At 36.4% G+C, this 18870-nt stretch overlaps 3 protein-coding genes across 4 annotated transcripts; all 3 read left to right on the top strand.

Annotated features, from left to right (window-relative positions):
• Positions 1-395: 395 nt before the first annotated feature.
• Positions 396-3778, top strand: LOC116126292. 2 transcript variants are annotated; one of them, XM_031411987.1, is made up of 4 exons: positions 396-509; positions 772-858; positions 2070-2262; positions 3343-3778. In XM_031411987.1, exons 2-4 carry the CDS (start codon positions 805-807, stop codon positions 3471-3473), a joined length of 378 nt encoding a protein of 125 aa, XP_031267847.1. In that variant the 5' UTR covers positions 396-509; positions 772-804; the 3' UTR covers positions 3474-3778. The 2 variants fall into 2 exon arrangements, with proteins under 2 accessions (XP_031267847.1, XP_031267848.1); XM_031411988.1 differs by lacking the exon at positions 396-509 and adding an exon at positions 617-661.
• Positions 3779-3984: 206 nt separating this feature from the next.
• LOC116126289 (nuclear pore complex protein NUP133) lies at positions 3985-11356 on the top strand. Its single transcript, XM_031411982.1, has 8 exons — positions 3985-4547; positions 4948-5072; positions 5177-7006; positions 7514-8235; positions 8324-8476; positions 9569-9905; positions 10364-10434; positions 10729-11356. Exons 1-8 carry the CDS (start codon positions 4348-4350, stop codon positions 11266-11268), a joined length of 3978 nt encoding a protein of 1325 aa, XP_031267842.1. The 5' UTR covers positions 3985-4347; the 3' UTR covers positions 11269-11356.
• Positions 11357-11848: 492 nt separating this feature from the next.
• On the top strand, positions 11849-15742 carry LOC116126381 (calcium-transporting ATPase 12, plasma membrane-type-like). Its single transcript, XM_031412086.1, has one exon. It carries the CDS (start codon positions 12057-12059, stop codon positions 15375-15377), a length of 3321 nt encoding a protein of 1106 aa, XP_031267946.1. The 5' UTR covers positions 11849-12056; the 3' UTR covers positions 15378-15742.
• Positions 15743-18870: the final 3128 nt, after the last annotated feature.

Below are 18870 nucleotides of genomic sequence, written 5' to 3'. Positions count from 1 at the left end.
GAGTACAAGATTAATGTATTGGTACTTTTTGGTTCGTGGCAAATGTAGTTTTGTTGACTTTGTAACCTGTTTCAACTTTCAACCTTTTTTATTTTTTATTTTAAATAAGTTCACATGATCCCCTCCATAATAATTTATTCCACATTTTTCAAGTTATTTATCACACATTTGACCATGATTTATACTATTATGGCTAAATATATGTATATAAATTGTTTCTAAAATTTTATTTAAAAACCATGAATGATATGATACGTAATTGTATTTATTTATTGTACTACGTAACATTGCTCTTCTTAAAAACTCACACCAATATTTAATATCACAAAGGAATAAATATAAATAAAATATAAAATAAAAAGCCCCCCACCTCACCTCACTTCCACATCACCACATTTATTGTAACTGAGGGGTTCTCATAATTCAAAGTGTCGACAAACGCAAAACGCAAAGCAGAACAAAGCAAATGTAGAAATTCAACACTCTCCATTTCTACTCCTCTTCATACGGTAACTTACCTTTTTTTTTTTTTTCCTTTTTTAATATTATATATATTATTACATATCCTTTCTTTTTTTTCTCTCACTCTGTCACTCTCACTCTTTTTGCTTTTCTTGAAATTATTAAATTAATTTTATTTGATTTTTGGGATTTGGGATCTGTAAGTCTCAATTTTAATTTTTATATACCTAATTTCATTTCCTTTTCTTGAGTTTTTTTTTCCTTTTTGTTTTTTTGGTTTTTGTTTTTATATTTGGTTGTGAATTTCAGGGGAATTTTTATTGATTGATTGGTGTTAAAAGAATGAGCAAAGATCGGCCTCCTGAGCCTCTTGATTTCTTTATATGGACTGTCGAGGTACTTCGTTTCGTTTCTTCTTTCTTTCCCTTTCTTGTTTTGTTATCATTAATTGGATCTCGATTGATTCTATTGAATCGTTTCCTACAATTATAATACACCTTTTTACTTATTTCTATCTTACTTGTTGCGATTATCTTTTGGTGTTGAGATTATTCTTAAATTCAATTGCTGAATTGATGATTTGACTGTGGTTTCAATATGGGATCAAGGGTTGTTGTGTTATTTTATTTTTGGGGCAATTTTGAATCTATTATTTGATGATGGTCGAGTTTAACAGTAGGACAGCTTTTTATATTGGGAATGATTATTTATTTATTTTATTTTTTTTTTGAGACAGTAATGATTTGTGTCTCTGTAGCTATAGTATTTGAAATCCAATGGCATGGACTTCAAACTCTTGTTTACTTCCTATATGAAATATTTTTTGATAAATTTTCCATGCTAAAGTTGGTCTGATCTTTGGTGATGAGGATCATCAAGAAATCTTTTGAGGGAAGAGCTTAACTACAATGTTTCAGTGCAGAAGTTTTGTGTATGTGTGAGGCTGTGCAGTGCTTGTTTCAAATTTCATTTATGTCCATTTTCAATCCTTGTCTTTAACTATTGTATTGGTTGGTACATGGAAAGAAAGATAGTGGAATTACTTTCCTCTGGGCAGTACTTGCAAAAGTGGAATTACTTTCCTCTGGGCAGTACTTGCAAAGTTTGTGTAGCGAAATGAATCAATTTTGAGAGAAAGCGAGCGAGCATTGCATATGTTATATAGATGTTGTGGTTGCATATTGAGGCTTGTCTTATCAACTGCAAGGATTTTCTGTTTGCTTTAGATCTTGAGAAAGGGGGATATCATGCTTTTTGCTCTCTGCTGGTTATAAGGATACGTGGAGTGTTTTCTTCTAAACAAGATAGGCTGTTTGATTGGAGCTTTCTGTGCAAACTTTCTGTATTATCTATGATAAAGCTGGACAGATATGTCTTATACTTGTTTGCGAGTTCTCTGAGTACCAAGCATTTTGTGTAAACCAAATACCAAAAATATAACAATAAGCATAAGTTAGCCACCTGTAATTGAAAGGTCAGACTTACAGAAAGTGACTATTGGACTACCTGTTTTATGTTATTACCATTTTTTTTAGGGCATGTATGATTTATAGATGGATATTAGGTTTAATGCCCTGCCTTCTGTCTACCTTTTTCTTTACTTTCAGGATGTTGGTTTATGGTTGGAAGAGATAAATCTTGGCGGTTATCGCCAGATTTTTAAAGAAAATGGTGTCAATGGAGAATACCTGGAGGGCATGTCCATGTTCACTACCGAACAGATTCTTCGGTTTATACGACGGTGCCATATGAAGTGGGGAGACTTCATCACACTCTGTAAGGAACTCAGACGAATAAAAGGTTCTAACTCTTTATCTTTCTCCTTTTTTGTGCAAAATGTTTGGCCAATTATTACTTTTATTATGAAGTTAATATTGTGTTTGGGGAAAAAAAACATTTGATTTATTTCCATTTATTATATTCATTAGCACCATGAAGCTTGTGTTTGAATTGTTGTATTATGAAATTATTAATGCTTTCTTCAGGCAAAAAGGGTTCATACTTTATAGGGAATAAATAACTTTTGGGTTCTCTCTAACAGAATGATTTTGGAAAACTATGTTCTTGCTGTATATAAACTACTGCTTTTGAAGTCGGTTTATGTTCTTCCTTTGTCATATGTACTGTGTGTCATGATTCATGCATCATGGAGAATGATAGTCCTCTTCCTTATTCTTTGATTCGCTGTATTGATTGTGATGAAGACCTCTCGGAAAATATTTCTTCTTCATCGTTGTGTTTGAAATTAGAAAGTTAGACTCGAAAGAAGGGCTGTCAACATGTCCTCTATGATCGTCTTTGATACGTCATAAGTTTTCTGTTTTATTGATAAAGAGTTTAAAGAAACAAATGGAGGGAATGAGAATGTTCTAATGTCTGAAATGAATTTCTAGAACCTTGGATTTTATCAAAGCAAGTTTATCAATTGATGGCTTGGAACCAGTATTTTAATTATCTAAGGGAATTCCCTTTGTAACATTCCTCGGAGTTGTGATTATTTATCAAATCTCTCTCCCTATCAGAATATCAATGGAACAAAAGACAAACAATAAATGAGAAGTTTGCCCCGGTGAAATGAGAGTTGGATTATGTAACAGGGGAGTGTATCTGCTTTATATTTCTAAGATGTTTCTTTTAAGGAAGGACGGTGCCTATTACTAATATTTGTCTTCCAAGAAACAACTGTTAATGTCCGTCAACCACATTAATAAGCTCATTTAACTTCATATTTTGCCTGTACATTCTAGTCTCAAATTTTGGGACTTAAAGAGAATTATTTTTTGGAATACTTTTGTACCCCTTAATCAGTAGCTGTTCTTTTATTCCATAATGTATTTTGGGTTAGAAAATACTATTGCTGACACAAAACGTATTATTTAGTGGCTTGCCTAAAAGGGGACCAAAAGGTTCGCAGGCCATGGTGGGCTCCGTCATGCCTCTCAGTAGTCTTTGTTAAGGTGGCGAAGCGCAACAGACAGTCACGAGTTGTTTCCTTGAAGCTGGAACCCTGATGCAAAAATCTGGCTATGTGTATGTGTATGTATATCAAGTTCATTTTGTTTAGGAACAGAATAGGAGGAAACAACTCAACGTTTGTCTTAAACCTGGAAAGGTGTTGCTGACGGTTCTTCATTGGAGAACTGGTTTTACTTGCGTATACAAAGCCCTTTTATATATTTGTTTTATGTTGATTTTGTAGCTGTATCAGTTATCTTAATCTGCGAGCAGAATACAATTCCAATGTCATATAAAGATTAGTTTGGATCAGTTGTGAAGAAATTCACCTGCAAAATGTTATAACAGATACTTGGCATCATGGGATTTTTACCAAATGTTGATTATGTTTGATTTGGTAGGTACAGAAAAATTTAATTGATGTATGTGTTGACATAAGAGATGATAAATGATAGTGATTTTGAAGAATATGTTGAGATGGTTGTTTTGCGGATTAGCTGATCTGGTGAGTTTGGATACTTGTAGCTTGTCAATGAATCAATTGATTTACCCAACTGAATTCAATTGTAACCACGCATCGGCAATTCCGAATGAAGTCGAAAATTATACGTGAGCCTTGGCTCTATAATGACAATACGAATATGAATTTATAATGGTCCGTACTGGTTATCGAAATGGAAAACATATGAAGCTACACGCGAGAGACAATCACTCATCACAACCACATCTGACGGCTTAGATTGAGTTTTAATCTGACTCACCATCTCAAATTCTGCACACGACCACATCACATCTCCACACGCACATCAAAAGCAATTCAAAATTTCTCCCACTTCGCAGCCACTCAACACCATTCTCACTGTCAAAAGACTCAAAACCTATAAACCCTAAACCGCATAGGCGGTAAAAACAGAAATCAAATAAAGAGAAATGTTCTCTCCGGGAACGAAGAGACAGAATTTGAACCGGAGAAAGGACCGCAGTCAAGTTCAAACGCCTTTCGATTCACATTCTCCGGTAACTCCACTCGCTGAGAACCGTAAATCACAGTACGACAACAATTCCATCCCCAATCGGCCCAGTACTGGCACTCCTGCTCCTTGGGCGCCGCGCTTATCTGTACTTGCTAGGTATCATTTTATCACTCCACTTTATTCTATACTTTTATCTGTTTTCAAATGCGATATTATGTCATTTTGCGTTCAATTTTTCAATTTCTTGATTATTGATGTTAGGAATTGTTTGTATTATTATTTTTATCTATCATTGTAGTTTTTGCTGCTTATATCTGTTGTTATTATCTTAAAGAAATGGCTAATTTGAAACTTTGTAACATGAAAGTATCTTATTTCTAGCTTCGTTGATATATCTTTTAGATGCCTAATTTTTAAATTCTTTCCAGTCTTTGTAAACAATACCTCAATAACCTGTTAAGTTGGCCCAAGTTTCGATTTCTCTGTTTCTTGTGTTAAATTTTGTATTATATATGTATTGGCTACAGTTTAATAGTTTTATATATACTATCTATAGAATTACACCAGCGGGCAAAAGTGAGAAAGGGGATGAGATAGATCCCATCAAGCCTGTTTTTGTTGGAGAGTTTCCCCAAGTGGTTCGTGATGAAAAGATCAGCTTTCTTCGGAGGCATGTTTCTGGTTAGTAAAATTTGCTCTTGTGATTAATATTTCAGTGTTTCTTTTAAATGCTACTATTTTTTTTTTAAAGATTTTAACAAAAAAATTTGTTTGTTCTCTGTCAGGTGATGCATGCATATCTGGTGGAATGGATAAGGGAACATGCCTTTCTTGGATTATCTGTGGAGATAGACTCTTTATTTGGAATTACTTGTCAACAGCTTCCAATAAGTGCATTATCCTTGAAATTCCTTCAAATTTTTTGTACAATGGAGATCCTGGTAGAAATTCCTATAATGCTGGGAGTTGGTTGCTTAGTATAGTTAATTGGGACAGCACTTCAAGGCAAGCAAGTAAATTTGTACCACATTGCAATTCTGTTGGAATTGTGTTGTGTAACCAAAAAACGAGAGCCATTGTATACTGGCCCAACATCTTGGGAGGGGTAACTACTCCAGTTACCAGTCTTGCATCCTCTGATGAATTAGAGGTGACTTCTTCACGTTTTGATGTGAAGACTACCCCAAACAGCCAACGACATGGCAGCAAGGTCAGAAGTAGTTTGATTAGCACAACTTCTTTCAACTCTTTGATTACTTCTGCAGTTCCTGATACTCAACAGACGTGTGTTGCCCTTACATGTAGTTCAGACGGTGAGCTTTGGCAGTTTTACTGTAGCCCTACTGGTATTCACCGTAACAAAATATATCATGAGATACCAAATTTAGCATCCCAAAGCAGTGACAGTGGCCATCTTACTGGAAGCAAGGGTTATCCACGGTCACTAATATGGGGGTTTTCACTCTTTTCTATGAAGGAACCTAACCGTCAGTTCTTTTTACTGACTGATCATGAGATACTGTGTTTCGATATTAAACTTGGTCCTGATTTGAATGTGTCAAAGCTCTGGTCACACGAAATTGTTGGGACTGATGGTGATTTGGGTATAAAGAAGGATTTGGCTGGTCAGAAGCGAATCTGGCCTCTGGATGTGCAGGTAGATGATCAAAATAAAGTGATTACAGTTCTTGTTGCCACTTTTTGTAAGGACCGTGTTAGCAGTTCAAGCTACACACAGTATTCTCTACTTACCATGCAGTATAAATCTGGGACAAACATCCGTTCTGATGTACACGATAGAGTTTTAGAGAAAAAAGCTCCCATTCAAGTGATTATTCCAAAAGCAAGAGTAGAAGATGAGGACTTCTTATTCTCCATGAAGCTTCGTGTTGGGGGAAAGCCTTCAGGATCAGCAATAATACTTTCTGGCGATGGAACAGCAACAGTCTCCCATTATTATAGAAGCTCTACTCGCCTCTATCAATTTGACCTTCCTTATGATGCTGGAAAAGTTCTAGATGCTTCAGTTCTTCCATCTGCAGTTGATGGTGAGGATGGAGCATGGGTTGTACTAACTGAGAAAGCTGGAATATGGGCAATACCAGAAAAGGCAGTAGTACTTGGTGGAGTTGAACCGCCTGAGCGAAGCTTGTCGCGTAAAGGAAGCTCAAACGAAAGATCTGCCCAAGAAGAGAGAAGAAACCTTACTCTGGCAGGTAGTGTTGCTCCCAGAAGAGTTAGCTCTGATGCATGGGATGCTGGAGATAAACAGAAGGCTGCTATGGCTGGGATAGCACGTCGAACTGCCCGAGATGAAGAATCAGAAGCTTTACTTGGTCATCTTTTCCATGAGTTTCTGTTATCTGGGAAAGTTGATGGTTCATTCAAGAGGCTTCAGGACTCTGGAGCATTTGAAAGGGATGGAGAAACAAGTGTTTTTGCCCGGACTAGCAAATGTATTGTTGACACTTTGGCTAAACACTGGACAACAACTAGAGGTGCTGAAATTGTGTCAATGGTGTCCACTCAACTCAGGGATAAGCAACAGAAGCATAACAAATTTCTCCAGTTTCTTGCTTTATCCAAGTGCCATGAGGAGTTGTGTTCCAGACAGAGTATGATCTCCTGTCAATGAGTTTTACATTTATATCAATCTCAAGTTTATTTTTTGTCTACCTTATATATGGACTGTGTCAAAGCATGTTACTGTTACGTTTGGCAACATAGATGAGATTTTCCATGTGCTACCCTTTGATCTTCTTATCGACACATATGTGAAGACATTGCATGGTTAAATTTTTAGTGTTTCAATATGGATAGGTATTGATCTGTGTTGGATGTGACTTTACTTATGATTGTTATGAGTATGATGCTGGCTTTAGTGTGATGTAAAATTAGCATCTTAATTTTCTTTTTGTGGTTGATGCAAAGTTTTGTTATCATAGTATCTAGCATACATCTGGACGGGTTAACCCGCTTGGGTGACTAGAGTATTAAGGCTCTCTTACAATGGAGTTAAATATTTATTTATACTGGGGTTGATTTAATTTTGAATCTCACTGTCAAAAGAAATAACGGGAAAAAGGCCTTGTTAGGTTTAACTTATTGCTTTCCGTTGGCAGGACATTCTTTGCAAACAATTTTGGAACATGGTGAAAAGCTTTCAGGAATGATTCAACTAAGGGAACTGCAAAACATGATTAGTCAGAGCCGTTCAACTGGGGTTGGTTCACCACATTCTCATTCAGAGATTAATATCTCAGGTGCTCTGTGGGATCTTATTCAATTAGTTGGTGAGAAAGCTCGCCGTAGTACTGTTCTTCTGATGGACAGAGATAATGCTGAAGTTTTCTACAGTAAGGTTTCTGATCTTGAAGAAGTGTTTTATTGCTTGGACAGACAGCTACAGTATGTAATTAGTGTAGACCAGCCATATGGGATGCAGATCCAGAGAGCATGTGAGCTCTCACATGCATGTGTTACGATTGTTCGCACTGCCATGCAATATAGAATTGAGCATAATATGTGGTATCCACCTCCTGAGGGCTTGACACCTTGGTATTCTCAACCTATTGTACGTAATGGGATGTGGAGCATTGCTTCTTTCATGCTTCAGCTGTCAAATGAAAAACTTAGACTTGATATGTCTGCAAAATCTGATGTGTATGCTCATCTAGAAGAACTGGCTGAAGTTTTACTTGAGGCTTATACTGGTGCTATCACAGCAAGAGTTGAACGAGGAGAAGAGCACAAAGGTCTGTCAAATGAATATTGGAACAGACGGGATGCCCTTCTGGACTCCCTCTATCAACAAGTCAAAGGTTCTGGTGCAGCTGACTATCAGGTCAAAAGTTTTTCTGCTCAAACTTTCATCTTGTTCTCACCGGTTGATTTTCATGCATTCTTAAATTTATTTATCTATTTTTTAACAGGACATGTATGAATCTGCTGAAGAAAAAAATGTAGAAATCCTTAAAAAGCTTTCCTCAAGTTTGCTGCCCATTGCAAAACGGCATGAAGGCTACAAAACCATGTGGAAAATATGTTGTGACATTAACGATTCAGAACTGCTTAGAAGTCTTATGGTATGGATATGGTTGTTTACTTTGGTATGCGTTCCATATTTTGTAATTCATTTCTGCATATGTTCTACTTCTATGGTGGTTCTACTTTGCTTGTGATGTCATATGTAGCAGGTGCTGTTTAAATTTTTCATTATTGATACTTTGTTAATGACAGTCATGCAATGATTTGAAAATTTTTGGTTAATTTTTTCTTAAAGCTCTACTAAATAGGTTCTGTTTGAACCACACCTTTTTTTTTTTTCTTTAATCAATGCCTGTTATTTTTTGTTTCATAAATATCATCTGTGATTTGGCATGCGATTAAAGATTTTCAGTACAGTTGTTTTATAAAAAATTTGTTACTTTTAACATATGATTTTGTTTTCTTGGTGGTTCACTTTCATTGAATATTCAACTGAAATTTAATACTAAATAATAGAGAAGGGAATGAAGATATGTAACCGTGGTATGATGTATAGGGAGATGCTAAATTTTCTCTACTGCAAAACTAATATTATGACATGATTTAAAATAGGACTTTTTTTTTCTGCCTTTTGTACAATGAATTAAGAACATGTAGATAAACTTGGTGTCTAGTTAATAGTTGTGGGTTTTTAATTGATGTTGTATATCATACTGTGTCGGAGTTTCTTTTCTTTCCCTTTTTTGTTTCATTTTTTCAGTCAACTTGTATACATGTCTGTTTTGTTAGAGGAGAGAAAATATGTTTGAAGCAGAGAAGAGGAAGCCCCTTACAACTTCTTAGATTTAGGTTTGAATCTCCTAAAGGAGTAAGATGGTGTTTCTTAATTTCCAAAGCAAAATGATCTGTTTTGGAGTCTGAGAAGCTTTCTCCTATTTCAATGGGATCTTCTTCTCGTTGAAGATTTTCCCCTGCGTTCTTATTGGAGTTGATTAAATAAGTTCCTTGTTTCAAAGTTTTCATATTGTCTTATCTACAGACTTCAATTTTTTTTTTTTTTTTTTTAATATAAATTTACGTTTTCTTTTGGATACTCTTCAAAAGTTGTTGAAATGTTTTGACTTTGGTGTTTCCTCATATTTTTTATGCTTCTGTTGTTGTGAGATAATTATATATGGTTTATTACACAGCATGAAAGCATGGGACCTACAGGAGGTTTCTGTCAATTTGTGTTTAAACAACTGTATGAGAAGAGGCAATTCTCTAAGCTTCTAAGGCTTGGAGAGGAGTTCCCAGAAGAGCTCTCTGTTTTTGTTAAGTATCATTGGGATCTCCTGTGGCTTCATGAAGTGTTTCTTCATCAGTTTTCTGCAGCTTCAGAAACTCTTCATATGATAGCTCTTTCTGAAGATGACGGCTCTCTTTCAGCAGCTGAAGATGATGTAGACACTGACTGTGTTGCTTCTGAACCAACATTGTCAGACAGAAGGCGTTTTTTGAATCTTTCGAAGATAGCTGCCATGGCAGGTATGACTACTCTTCACATGGCCTTGTATAGCCCTATTTAAATCTTATTTAATCTAAATCTTATTTTGACTGAAATCTGCTGTTATTTACCTAGTACAGAAGCTATATGCATTGTTTTCAATGAAACCCTAAAGCTATGTTGGCACCAGGTTTTGTAATTCAATAATAACCATAAATAAATCAAGCACAGTTCTACAATAATAGTAAAATGCTCAGGAAACAACTAAATCTCATACAATAATCCCAGATTGTTAAAAACATATCTTCATGGGTACAATTTAGTCCTAGGTGAGAGATCTTGTTAAAGATTGTACAATCCAATATATTTACTCTTTATTGTCCCATTTGCTTTGTTTTTCATTTGTAAGATGGCTCTCTATTCTTCAGCCCCTGCACTGGTGTTTTGATACAAAATATGTGTTTCTCTTGCTAATTCTTTTCTTTTGAGTGTATAACAGCAGGTAAAGATGCTGATTCTGTGACAAAAGTAAAACGCATTGAAGCTGATTCAAAAATTTTGAAACTGCAGGTGTGTTGTGTGTTCAGGGCAGCAAATGCAAATTTGATTTTCTTTTTTCTAGTTGGAAGCCCTTTTTTTTGTGTCTCCTACTGTTTTATGCTTTTATTAATAAATAAGCATGTTTTTAGTAGAATTAACTTGACCTTTAAGTTACAAAGTTGCTGTTGTCTGAAGTTGTTATCATGGCAACCAACTGGTTGAGGAGAGAGCATTAAAATACATTTTAAAGTTTTGACCAATACTCATATAAGTAGCTTTAGTCTATTTACTGTCAATTTCAACTTCTTCTTTCATCTCTTGTAGGAAGAAATCATAAAAGTTCTTCCTGCTGATGGACTCCTTCGTCCAGAAGAACTAATAGAGCTGTGCCTTAAAAGTGAAAACCCTGAGCTTGCATTGCAAGCGTTTGATGTGTTTGCCTGGACCAGTTCCTCATTTCGTAAGAGCCACAGAAACCTTTTGGAGGAGTGCTGGAAGAATGCTGCCAATCTCGATGATTGGGTGCAACTCTATCAAGTGTCAATAGCAGAAGGGTGGAGCGATGAGGAAACATTGCAACAACTGAGAGACACATTGCTGTTCCAGGCATCAAGTAGGTGTTATGGACCTGATGCAGAAACTATTGATGAAGGATTTGATGAAGTGTTGCCATTGAGACAAGAAAACATGGAAGTTCAAACGTTGAAGGATTCCGTAGAAGCAATATTGATGCAGCATAAAGATTTCCCATACGCAGGTAAGCTAATGCTGACTGCTATAATGCTAGGTAGTATAAAGGATGATGTCAAAGATGGGGAGGGCCCTTCACCAATGGAATCACACATTTCTCATGGTGCACACTGATTAATCATGATGAGATTCTATCTGGGTGACTCACTCACATGTAAATACTTTCTCCCTTGGTGTATTGACCAAACGGAACCGTTTGATACATGATGGCAATTTCACTACATAAATTTTGTTTATTCATTGAAAAAAATAAGAATGAGAGGACAGAAACTTGTTTACGCCACCTATGAAGGATTTAATTGGGTAGACTTGCAAAGTCTACTCTGCTACCTCACCACGACTCTCATGTTATTCCATACACATTTTGATGTATATTATCACTCCACGCGGTCCGGTCCGGTTATACCATATTTTTATCACTTCACGCGGACGTTTACATTCAGTATGGAAACATTGACACAATGGTTTCTCCAAGCTAGCATTTATTTTCATTTTAAAATCTTTTGCTATGAAGAGATTAAACCCATAATTTTTCTTGCATATCTAATTTTATTTTAAGACGTACAAATTAAATTATCGTTATTTTCATTGCTATAAATTCCCGCTACCCTTCGAGCCCTTTACGCTGTAATTTCAGGTCCGCCGCAGAGTCCCTATAGTCTCCATTCTCATCTATCCTTTTTTTCAACAATTTTTCTTTTTTAGCTGAAAGTGAGAGTTGCAATTCATAGCCAAACAGTTTATTCTTTTCCTGTCGATCCTCTATTAACTGAAATGTGTATCCAAAATCATGCAAGTTTCATGACATAAGCTTCTAATTGTGATTTGTGAGTCTCTAGCTAGCTTTTTTCTGGAGTTAGTGTTCTTTGATCCTTCCTCCAACTAGAAAATATCCAGAGAACATGTTTAACAACGATCAAGGTTGTGATAGAGATGGCGATACTGTTGGTGCTTTCATCCACAGCAATACTTCCTCGTCTCTAAAATATGCCAGTCTCTGGCGTCGAACCATTACTGTTACCGTTTTGATCTCTCTCAATAGAACCAACTCCCCTGAACAAGATCCACTACACTCACCAACATCTTCTTCACCTCTTATTACTCATCAGACCAACTCAAATTCTTCGCTCCAAGAAGACTCCAACACCAACAACTCGGGTCATGAAAATGGCGTAGTAGACTTGGTCTTAAAAGCCTACAATAGTCTTTCCAAAAGATCTTTCAAGAATCAAGATGGTTCAGCTTCAACCTCATCTTATGCTCCTGTGCCAGCATCGCCTGCAGCTGACCAAGGACTGAGGAGAAACTTGTCCACTCAATCCAGGCATGCCATTGACATTCCATCTGATAATGAGTTGGAAGAAAAAAGTGAACAGGAGAAACTTGTTGACCATGTTGTTAGGATTGTAAAAGAAAGGAACCTCAACTCACTCAAGGCATTCGGCGGTGTGCAAGAAGTCGCTTCTGTCTTTGGTTCTCACTTGGAGAACGGAAAGGATGATGTTCAAGCACCAGAGCTATGGGACACCAACAACCCCATTCATGCAAAAGGTTTCCTCTACTTCTTATTAGAGGCTAGCATCCGTTTAACCAATCTTCTCCTATTAGTATCAGCCGCGTTATCGTTCACCACTGGTATAATGAAGCAAGGAGCCAAGTATGGGTGGCATGATGGGGTTGCTATACTTGCTGCAGTTTCTATGCTAGTCACTTTCCCATCAGTGGCTAACTTTCGCCAAGCAAGAAAGCTAGAGAAATTGCGGAAGGAGAAAAACAAATTGGAAGTAGAAGTTGTAAGAGGTGGAAAGAGGCAATTCATTACGGTATCCAATCTTGTAGCAGGTGATATTATGCATTTGAAGGAGGGGGATCAAGTTTCGGCTGATGGTTTGATTGTGAGAGGTAATGGGTTAGTGTTGGATGATGTACTAAACCCTAATATTGATGGTGACCATAACCCTTTCCTCTTCTATGGCTCAAGGGTAAAGCAGGGGGATGGTGTCATGCTTGTGACATCTGTTAATTACCATAGGACACTAGATAAGTTGATGCGCTTGGTGAAACCTAAACCTGCTGAGAAGTCGTTGCTTGAAGCTCAGACAGAAAAGCCAAATACTTTTATGGAGAATCTTTCCCTTATTGTCTCTGTACTTATTGCTCTTGTGGCACTTATACGCTTGTTCCACGGGAAAAATGATGGAGGAGACGATGGACTTCCTGAACTGAAAGGCAACGTTACAGTGGGCATGCTGATGAAGATGTTTGAGAAAATTTTTTTAGTACCTCAAGGAAAGATTAGCATTCTCGCAAGTGCTCTTGCTGTGGCAGTTATAGCAATACAGCACGGCATGCCTTTTGCGATTACATTTTCCCTCTCTTGTTGGAATGAAAAGCTGGAGAGAATTCAGGTAAAACCTCAGAATTTATCAGCATGTGCCACAATGGGGATGGTCACAGTTATATGCATTGACGCAACTGGTGGGCTAGTTTGTAATGAGATGGAGGTGAGCAAATTTTGGATTGGTGAAAATGATTTGAACAATGATTTGGACTATGAGATTGACCAAGCTGTTGTTGAATCTCTAAAGCGAGGAATTGGTGCATCTGTTCTTTTGCCTGAGACTTCAGTTAGTCCAACCAATGACTTATTTGTTTCTTGGGCAAAGTTAAGATGGAATTCTGATGTGGAGTTTCGGGATCGAAATATTTCCCTCCTTCAATATAAAGTATTGAGCTCTAGCAAGAAAGGTTGTGGGATGTTGTTGCAGAATAATGGTGATGAAGAAAAAAGTCTTCATATGCACTGGACCGGAGCTGCAGCAACAATACTGGATATGTGCTCACACTACTATGATAGTAAGGGGAACAGTCATACAATTAGTGATGGAAAAAGTAAATTTCAGAATGTGATTAAAGATATGGAAGATAGTGGTCTTAGGCCTATTGCATTTGCTTGCAGGCAAACAGAGGTTGCAGAAATAAAAGATGACGGTCTGCATTTGTTGGCATTATTTGGTCTGAAATCTCCATGTCCGGAAGAGATTAAGTTGGTAATAAAAGATCTTAGAATGGCTGGTGTAAGGATTATATTGGTGTCAGAGGATGAACTCTCAGCAGTAAGAGCCATAGGTTGTGAACTTGGAATCTTTAGGCCTGTGGCAAATGATGTGGCACTTGCTCTGAATCCCTCTCGAAGGATTGAAAAAATAGATGATCGAACAACTGTGTTGGGAAGTTGCCTTCCTGAGCACAAACTTTTCGTGGTTCAGTCTATGCAACAAACAGGTCAAATAGTTGCATTCTTGGGAGGTTCATCAAGCAATGACACTCCAGCTTTAAAACAAGCCGATATAGGGATCACTGAGGATACTAAGGGCACTACATTGGCCACAGAGAGTGCCGATATTGTAATTAAAGGTAAAAGTTCATTACATCTAGCTTTGGAGTTTGGTAGATGTGCTTACCACAACATTCAAAAGTTCAGTCAACTTCAGCTGACTGTCTGCATTTCTGGCTTACTGATAACCTTGGTCACGACAATGAGTACGGGAGAATCTCCAATCTCAACACTTCAGTTGATTTGGGTGAATGGTATAGTGTGTCTTCTAGGTAGTCTAATGATGGTGATGGAGTTACAGTGCCAGGAACTACTCACCAATCCACCAGGTCAGAGGACCCAGCCACTCCTTACCAAAGCCGCGTGGAAAAACATAGTAATTCAAGTTCTATGCCAGGCTTTGGTTCTGCTGATCTTTCAATTTATGGGGCAAGATATACCCAGCCAGAACAAAGATACTCTGAAAGCTAGGATCTTCAATAGTTTCACTCTATGCCAGGTTTTCAACCAGTTGAATGCCATGGACCTGGTGAAGAAGGAGGTGCAAGCAGTTGTCCGAAGAAACTATAAGTTTTTGGTGGCTTTGGGGATTGTTCTAGTTATGCAAGTGCTTGTGGTTAAATTTCTGAAAAGTCTAGCTGGTTGTGAGGTGTTGAATGGTGTGGAATGGGGCGTCTGTTTCATTCTAGCTGCACTACCATGGGGCCTTCATTGTGCTGTAAACTTCATTTTACATTCCCTCTTAAACTGGTCATCCAGGTCAGGGTTTCCAAGTAGGCAGAATTGGCAAAACTTATTGTGGTTGATCATTCCCTTTCCAATGTTCGTCTTTAACATATCATTCGAACTCCGATGTTACCCAAACTTATTTGTCAGGTATTGCTGATTAGAAGTATCAAGACAGTGTTGTAATTATTTGTAAATAAAGCAGTGTAATCTTTTGTAGTGGGCCACTTCTTTAGTATCACTTTAGAAGTACTGTAACATGTAACTGGAAAGTTTGCGCTTCCTATCTTGGTGTAGGAGAGCGGTGAGGTCTCTGCCACTTACCAAGTTATGAATAAACTGCATTCATTTTGGGAATTCAATGATGGTGCTTCTTTTCCCATTTTCAAAATTTATCAGTATTGAATGTCTGGATTCTTAAAAGAGTTAAAATGGGAATGGGATGGTACTGCCATAACATGCACAGCAATAATTGCTAACTAATAATGTCAATCCTGGATGATTTGATATGTTTGTTGATGCATATATACTGCCCTCTCAACAAATCTGCTCCCTTTATTTGTTAAGGGCTTGAATTAAAAAACACAACATTATATCTTTCCCTTTCCAATTACATTCTATTACTTACACATTAATAAAATATTTATTTGGATTTATAACCATTTCTTTATTCTTTTTAATAATTTGTTATTTTCTCGTCATTTAATTTTATAAATTTAAAATATCGGTTAAATGGTTAATCCAATGCAATCTAATGATATAAATTTTTGCAAGTCTTCTGTAATTAAAATAAAAAGTAAAACTCTTAAAGCAAATACAGACTATGGTGCTTATCGCCTTACGCGGTGTCTTCCACTTTCCAGGCTACTTTTGCATCGCAGTTTCAACGCTCAATGTTTCGGCCTTTCCTCCAGTCGTCTCCTCCTGGTCTTTCTTAGAAACTATTCTGAAGTTTCATTGTTCATTAATATGTGTCTCTTAATGCCAATAGTTTTTTAAGTAAATTTCTTAGTAGCGATGTTGGAGAGTTTTATGGATAATACTATACTCACAAACTTTTTCCATTAATTTTTTCTTACAAATACGATATAGTAATTCATAATTGGTCAGCTCGCAATGAGTCTCGTCAATCCAATAATGGGTCATGTCTAACCAATTGTGAACTACCATGTTACGTTTATGAGAAAAAATTAGTGAGAAGAGTTTGTCGGCTTATCTTTATTATTTATAATTTGCATTTTACCTAGGTGAATTGAGTAGTATTTTAAATTTTGCTAAAAAATAGACAGACCATTAATAAATTTAAGACATTTTTTTAAGTGTAGAGCGATTTACATTGAGATAGATTACCTTGATGATTAATGAAAGATGTTATATTAATATGTTTGATTAGATTGGTGAGTATAAATAATTAATATGTTTAGTTGGGAGGAGTAAAATATTATTGAAGTGGTTTTTACTGAATTGCCCTTCCTTTTTAATAATAATAATAATAATAATAATAATAATTATTATTATTATTATTATTATTATTATTATTATTATTACGTGTTACTTTTAATCCTCTATATTTGATAATTTAGCTAAATCACCCTAACAACAAAAGTTTAAAATTTAACAAAATACCCTTAGCCACCCAAGACGACTGCCAATTATTGGCAGTCGCTGAAACGACACACAATCGATCAGATCTGGTCAGCCATGCACCAATTTGGCTGTTTTTGTCCCAGATCGAAGGCCAGAAAGGGTCACACGGTCATGGATCTAGCTGAAAATGGCCAAAATAGATTTGGCCGTTGTTGGCTTGATCCACAACTGTAAACAATCATAGATCTAGTCGTTTTTGGCCTTTGATCTGGTCAGAAACAGCCAGATCGATGCACAGCTAGCCAGATCTGACAGGTCGTGCATCGTTCCTACGATTGCTTGTGGCCAGCAGTCGTCTTGGGTGACTGGGAGTATTTAAGGTATTATTCATGTAAATAGTGAGGGTAATTTTGTCCAAAAAAATAATTTATGAGGTTACAAAAGTCATTTTGCACATTTGGGCTAATTGTTATTTAGTAGACATATAAGGGCATTTGTGTCCAAAATGTTTATTAATTATGGGTAAAATTCGTATGAATAGTGGATTACCTCGGTAATAAAAAAATAATACCATTTTAGACAGTAATTGAATTTATCCTATATTACATACAATAATCACTATAGGAGTGTTTGGATCATATAATATTTTATTATAAGGGAATGTTATATTAACGGAAAGATAGATCACCTTGAAGATTACTGGGAATGTTTAGAAAATGTGTCTGGTTGGTTCGAATAAATTGGTAAATGATATGTTTGGTTGGGAGGATAAATGGGTAGATATGTTATATAGATTACTAAATTACCCTCTGATACGTTTACAAGTCCTAAAACACTTGTAAACATGAGTGGACAAGGAATTATGAGTCTAAAAACACTTTTTAATTCGATTGAATTGAAGAAATTCACTCCAAGTCCTAAAACACTTGGTTTGTGGAATGTGAAAAGCAATGGAGGCTATTCAGCCCAAGCAAGTTCCAAGGAATGAGATAATCTAAACATTTGGGCCTAAGCCACTCCAAGTCCAAGCACAACAAGGGAAGCTCAAGTCCACCAAGAAAGAAGTCCAAGTATTGAAAATGCTCAATTCGGCCCAAGTTGTATTCCAAATGGGAAGATCCACATGATCCCTTATTGGATCCATTTACATGATTCTCAAGGCTCAAATTCTTACACCCTTATTAGTAGATTTAATTAGGATCATTGATTAATTTTGATCTAATGGAAGTAAACTTGGACAACTAAGGGGGTGGTTAAAGACATAGATCCTAGAATTAGGGAATTATGTCTCTTTTACATTAAATAGGCATGACCTTGCTTTTTGAATGAATAGCCTGTAATATTTAGCTAATTTTATTTCATTTTCTTGTGTTTGTAAATACTTGTTTATCCTTGTATTTGCCTATACAAGGACAACCTTTCCATTGTAACATTTAGTTTTTAGAAATATATGAAATTGGTTTATCCATTTGAGAGAAATTTTGTGTTCTTGATTATGCATTCTTTATCCAAGTCTTGGCAAGGAGATTTGGTAGTGAATCAATTCAAGTTGGTGGAGCAATTTCTTTAGGCTTGAAGTGTTTCTACTTGTCTTGGTCCGAATTTACAAGTGTGAGTTTGTTCTTGTTTTGTGTTTGGCCGAATTTCTACTTGGTTTTAGGGTATGTTTTGTTGTTGAATTGGTTGGATATGGATCACCCTCCTTTTTAAATATTAATATAATATTATTATTTTAATAATTCTTTTAACCCCCTACATTTGATATTTTGCTAAAACACCTCAATCATATAAAACTTTAATTTGTAGCAAAATCACCCTCACCCACCCCAAGCCAGTGCTAGCAACCAGCCACCAGTGCCAGTCGCCGTTGATAGTCGATTGAATGGTGCACAACTGGCCGTATATGGTCGGCCGTGCGCAAGCAAAGCCATTTTTTACTATGGATCACAAATCTATGGCCGTTTCATGGCTAGATCTGTCAAAATTCATGCTTAAAAAGAGTAAAATTGGTGTAAAACATGGTACAAGGTCATATGACATGTTATTGAAACTAAAAGGTGAAATTG

The sequence above is a fragment of the Pistacia vera genome, unplaced genomic scaffold (assembly GCF_008641045.1).
Source record: "Pistacia vera cultivar Batoury unplaced genomic scaffold, PisVer_v2 Contig179, whole genome shotgun sequence".
NCBI lineage: Eukaryota > Viridiplantae > Streptophyta > Magnoliopsida > Sapindales > Anacardiaceae > Pistacia > Pistacia vera.
Note: the sequence above shows the minus strand (reverse complement) of the source record. Positions and strands in the feature narration are given on the sequence as shown.

What these genes read in the sequence shown, in the direction of transcription:
- LOC116126292 (XM_031411987.1), top strand. Translation starts at nt 805, where the DNA reads ATGAGCAAAGATCGGCCTCCTGAGCCTCTTGATTTCTTTATATGGACT. An exon ending in TCTTTATATGGACTGTCGAG is followed by an intron (nt 859 to 2,069) that starts GTACTTCGTTTC and finishes CTTTACTTTCAG; the next exon opens with GATGTTGGTTTATGGTTGGA. An exon ending in GGAACTCAGACGAATAAAAG is followed by an intron (nt 2,263 to 3,342) that starts GTTCTAACTCTT and finishes CGTATTATTTAG; the next exon opens with TGGCTTGCCTAAAAGGGGAC.
- LOC116126289 (XM_031411982.1), top strand. Translation starts at nt 4,348, where the DNA reads ATGTTCTCTCCGGGAACGAAGAGACAGAATTTGAACCGGAGAAAGGAC. An exon ending in TCTTCGGAGGCATGTTTCTG is followed by an intron (nt 5,073 to 5,176) that starts GTTAGTAAAATT and finishes GTTCTCTGTCAG; the next exon opens with GTGATGCATGCATATCTGGT. An exon ending in GAAGATAGCTGCCATGGCAG is followed by an intron (nt 9,906 to 10,363) that starts GTATGACTACTC and finishes AGTGTATAACAG; the next exon opens with CAGGTAAAGATGCTGATTCT.
- LOC116126381 (XM_031412086.1), top strand. Translation starts at nt 12,057, where the DNA reads ATGTTTAACAACGATCAAGGTTGTGATAGAGATGGCGATACTGTTGGT.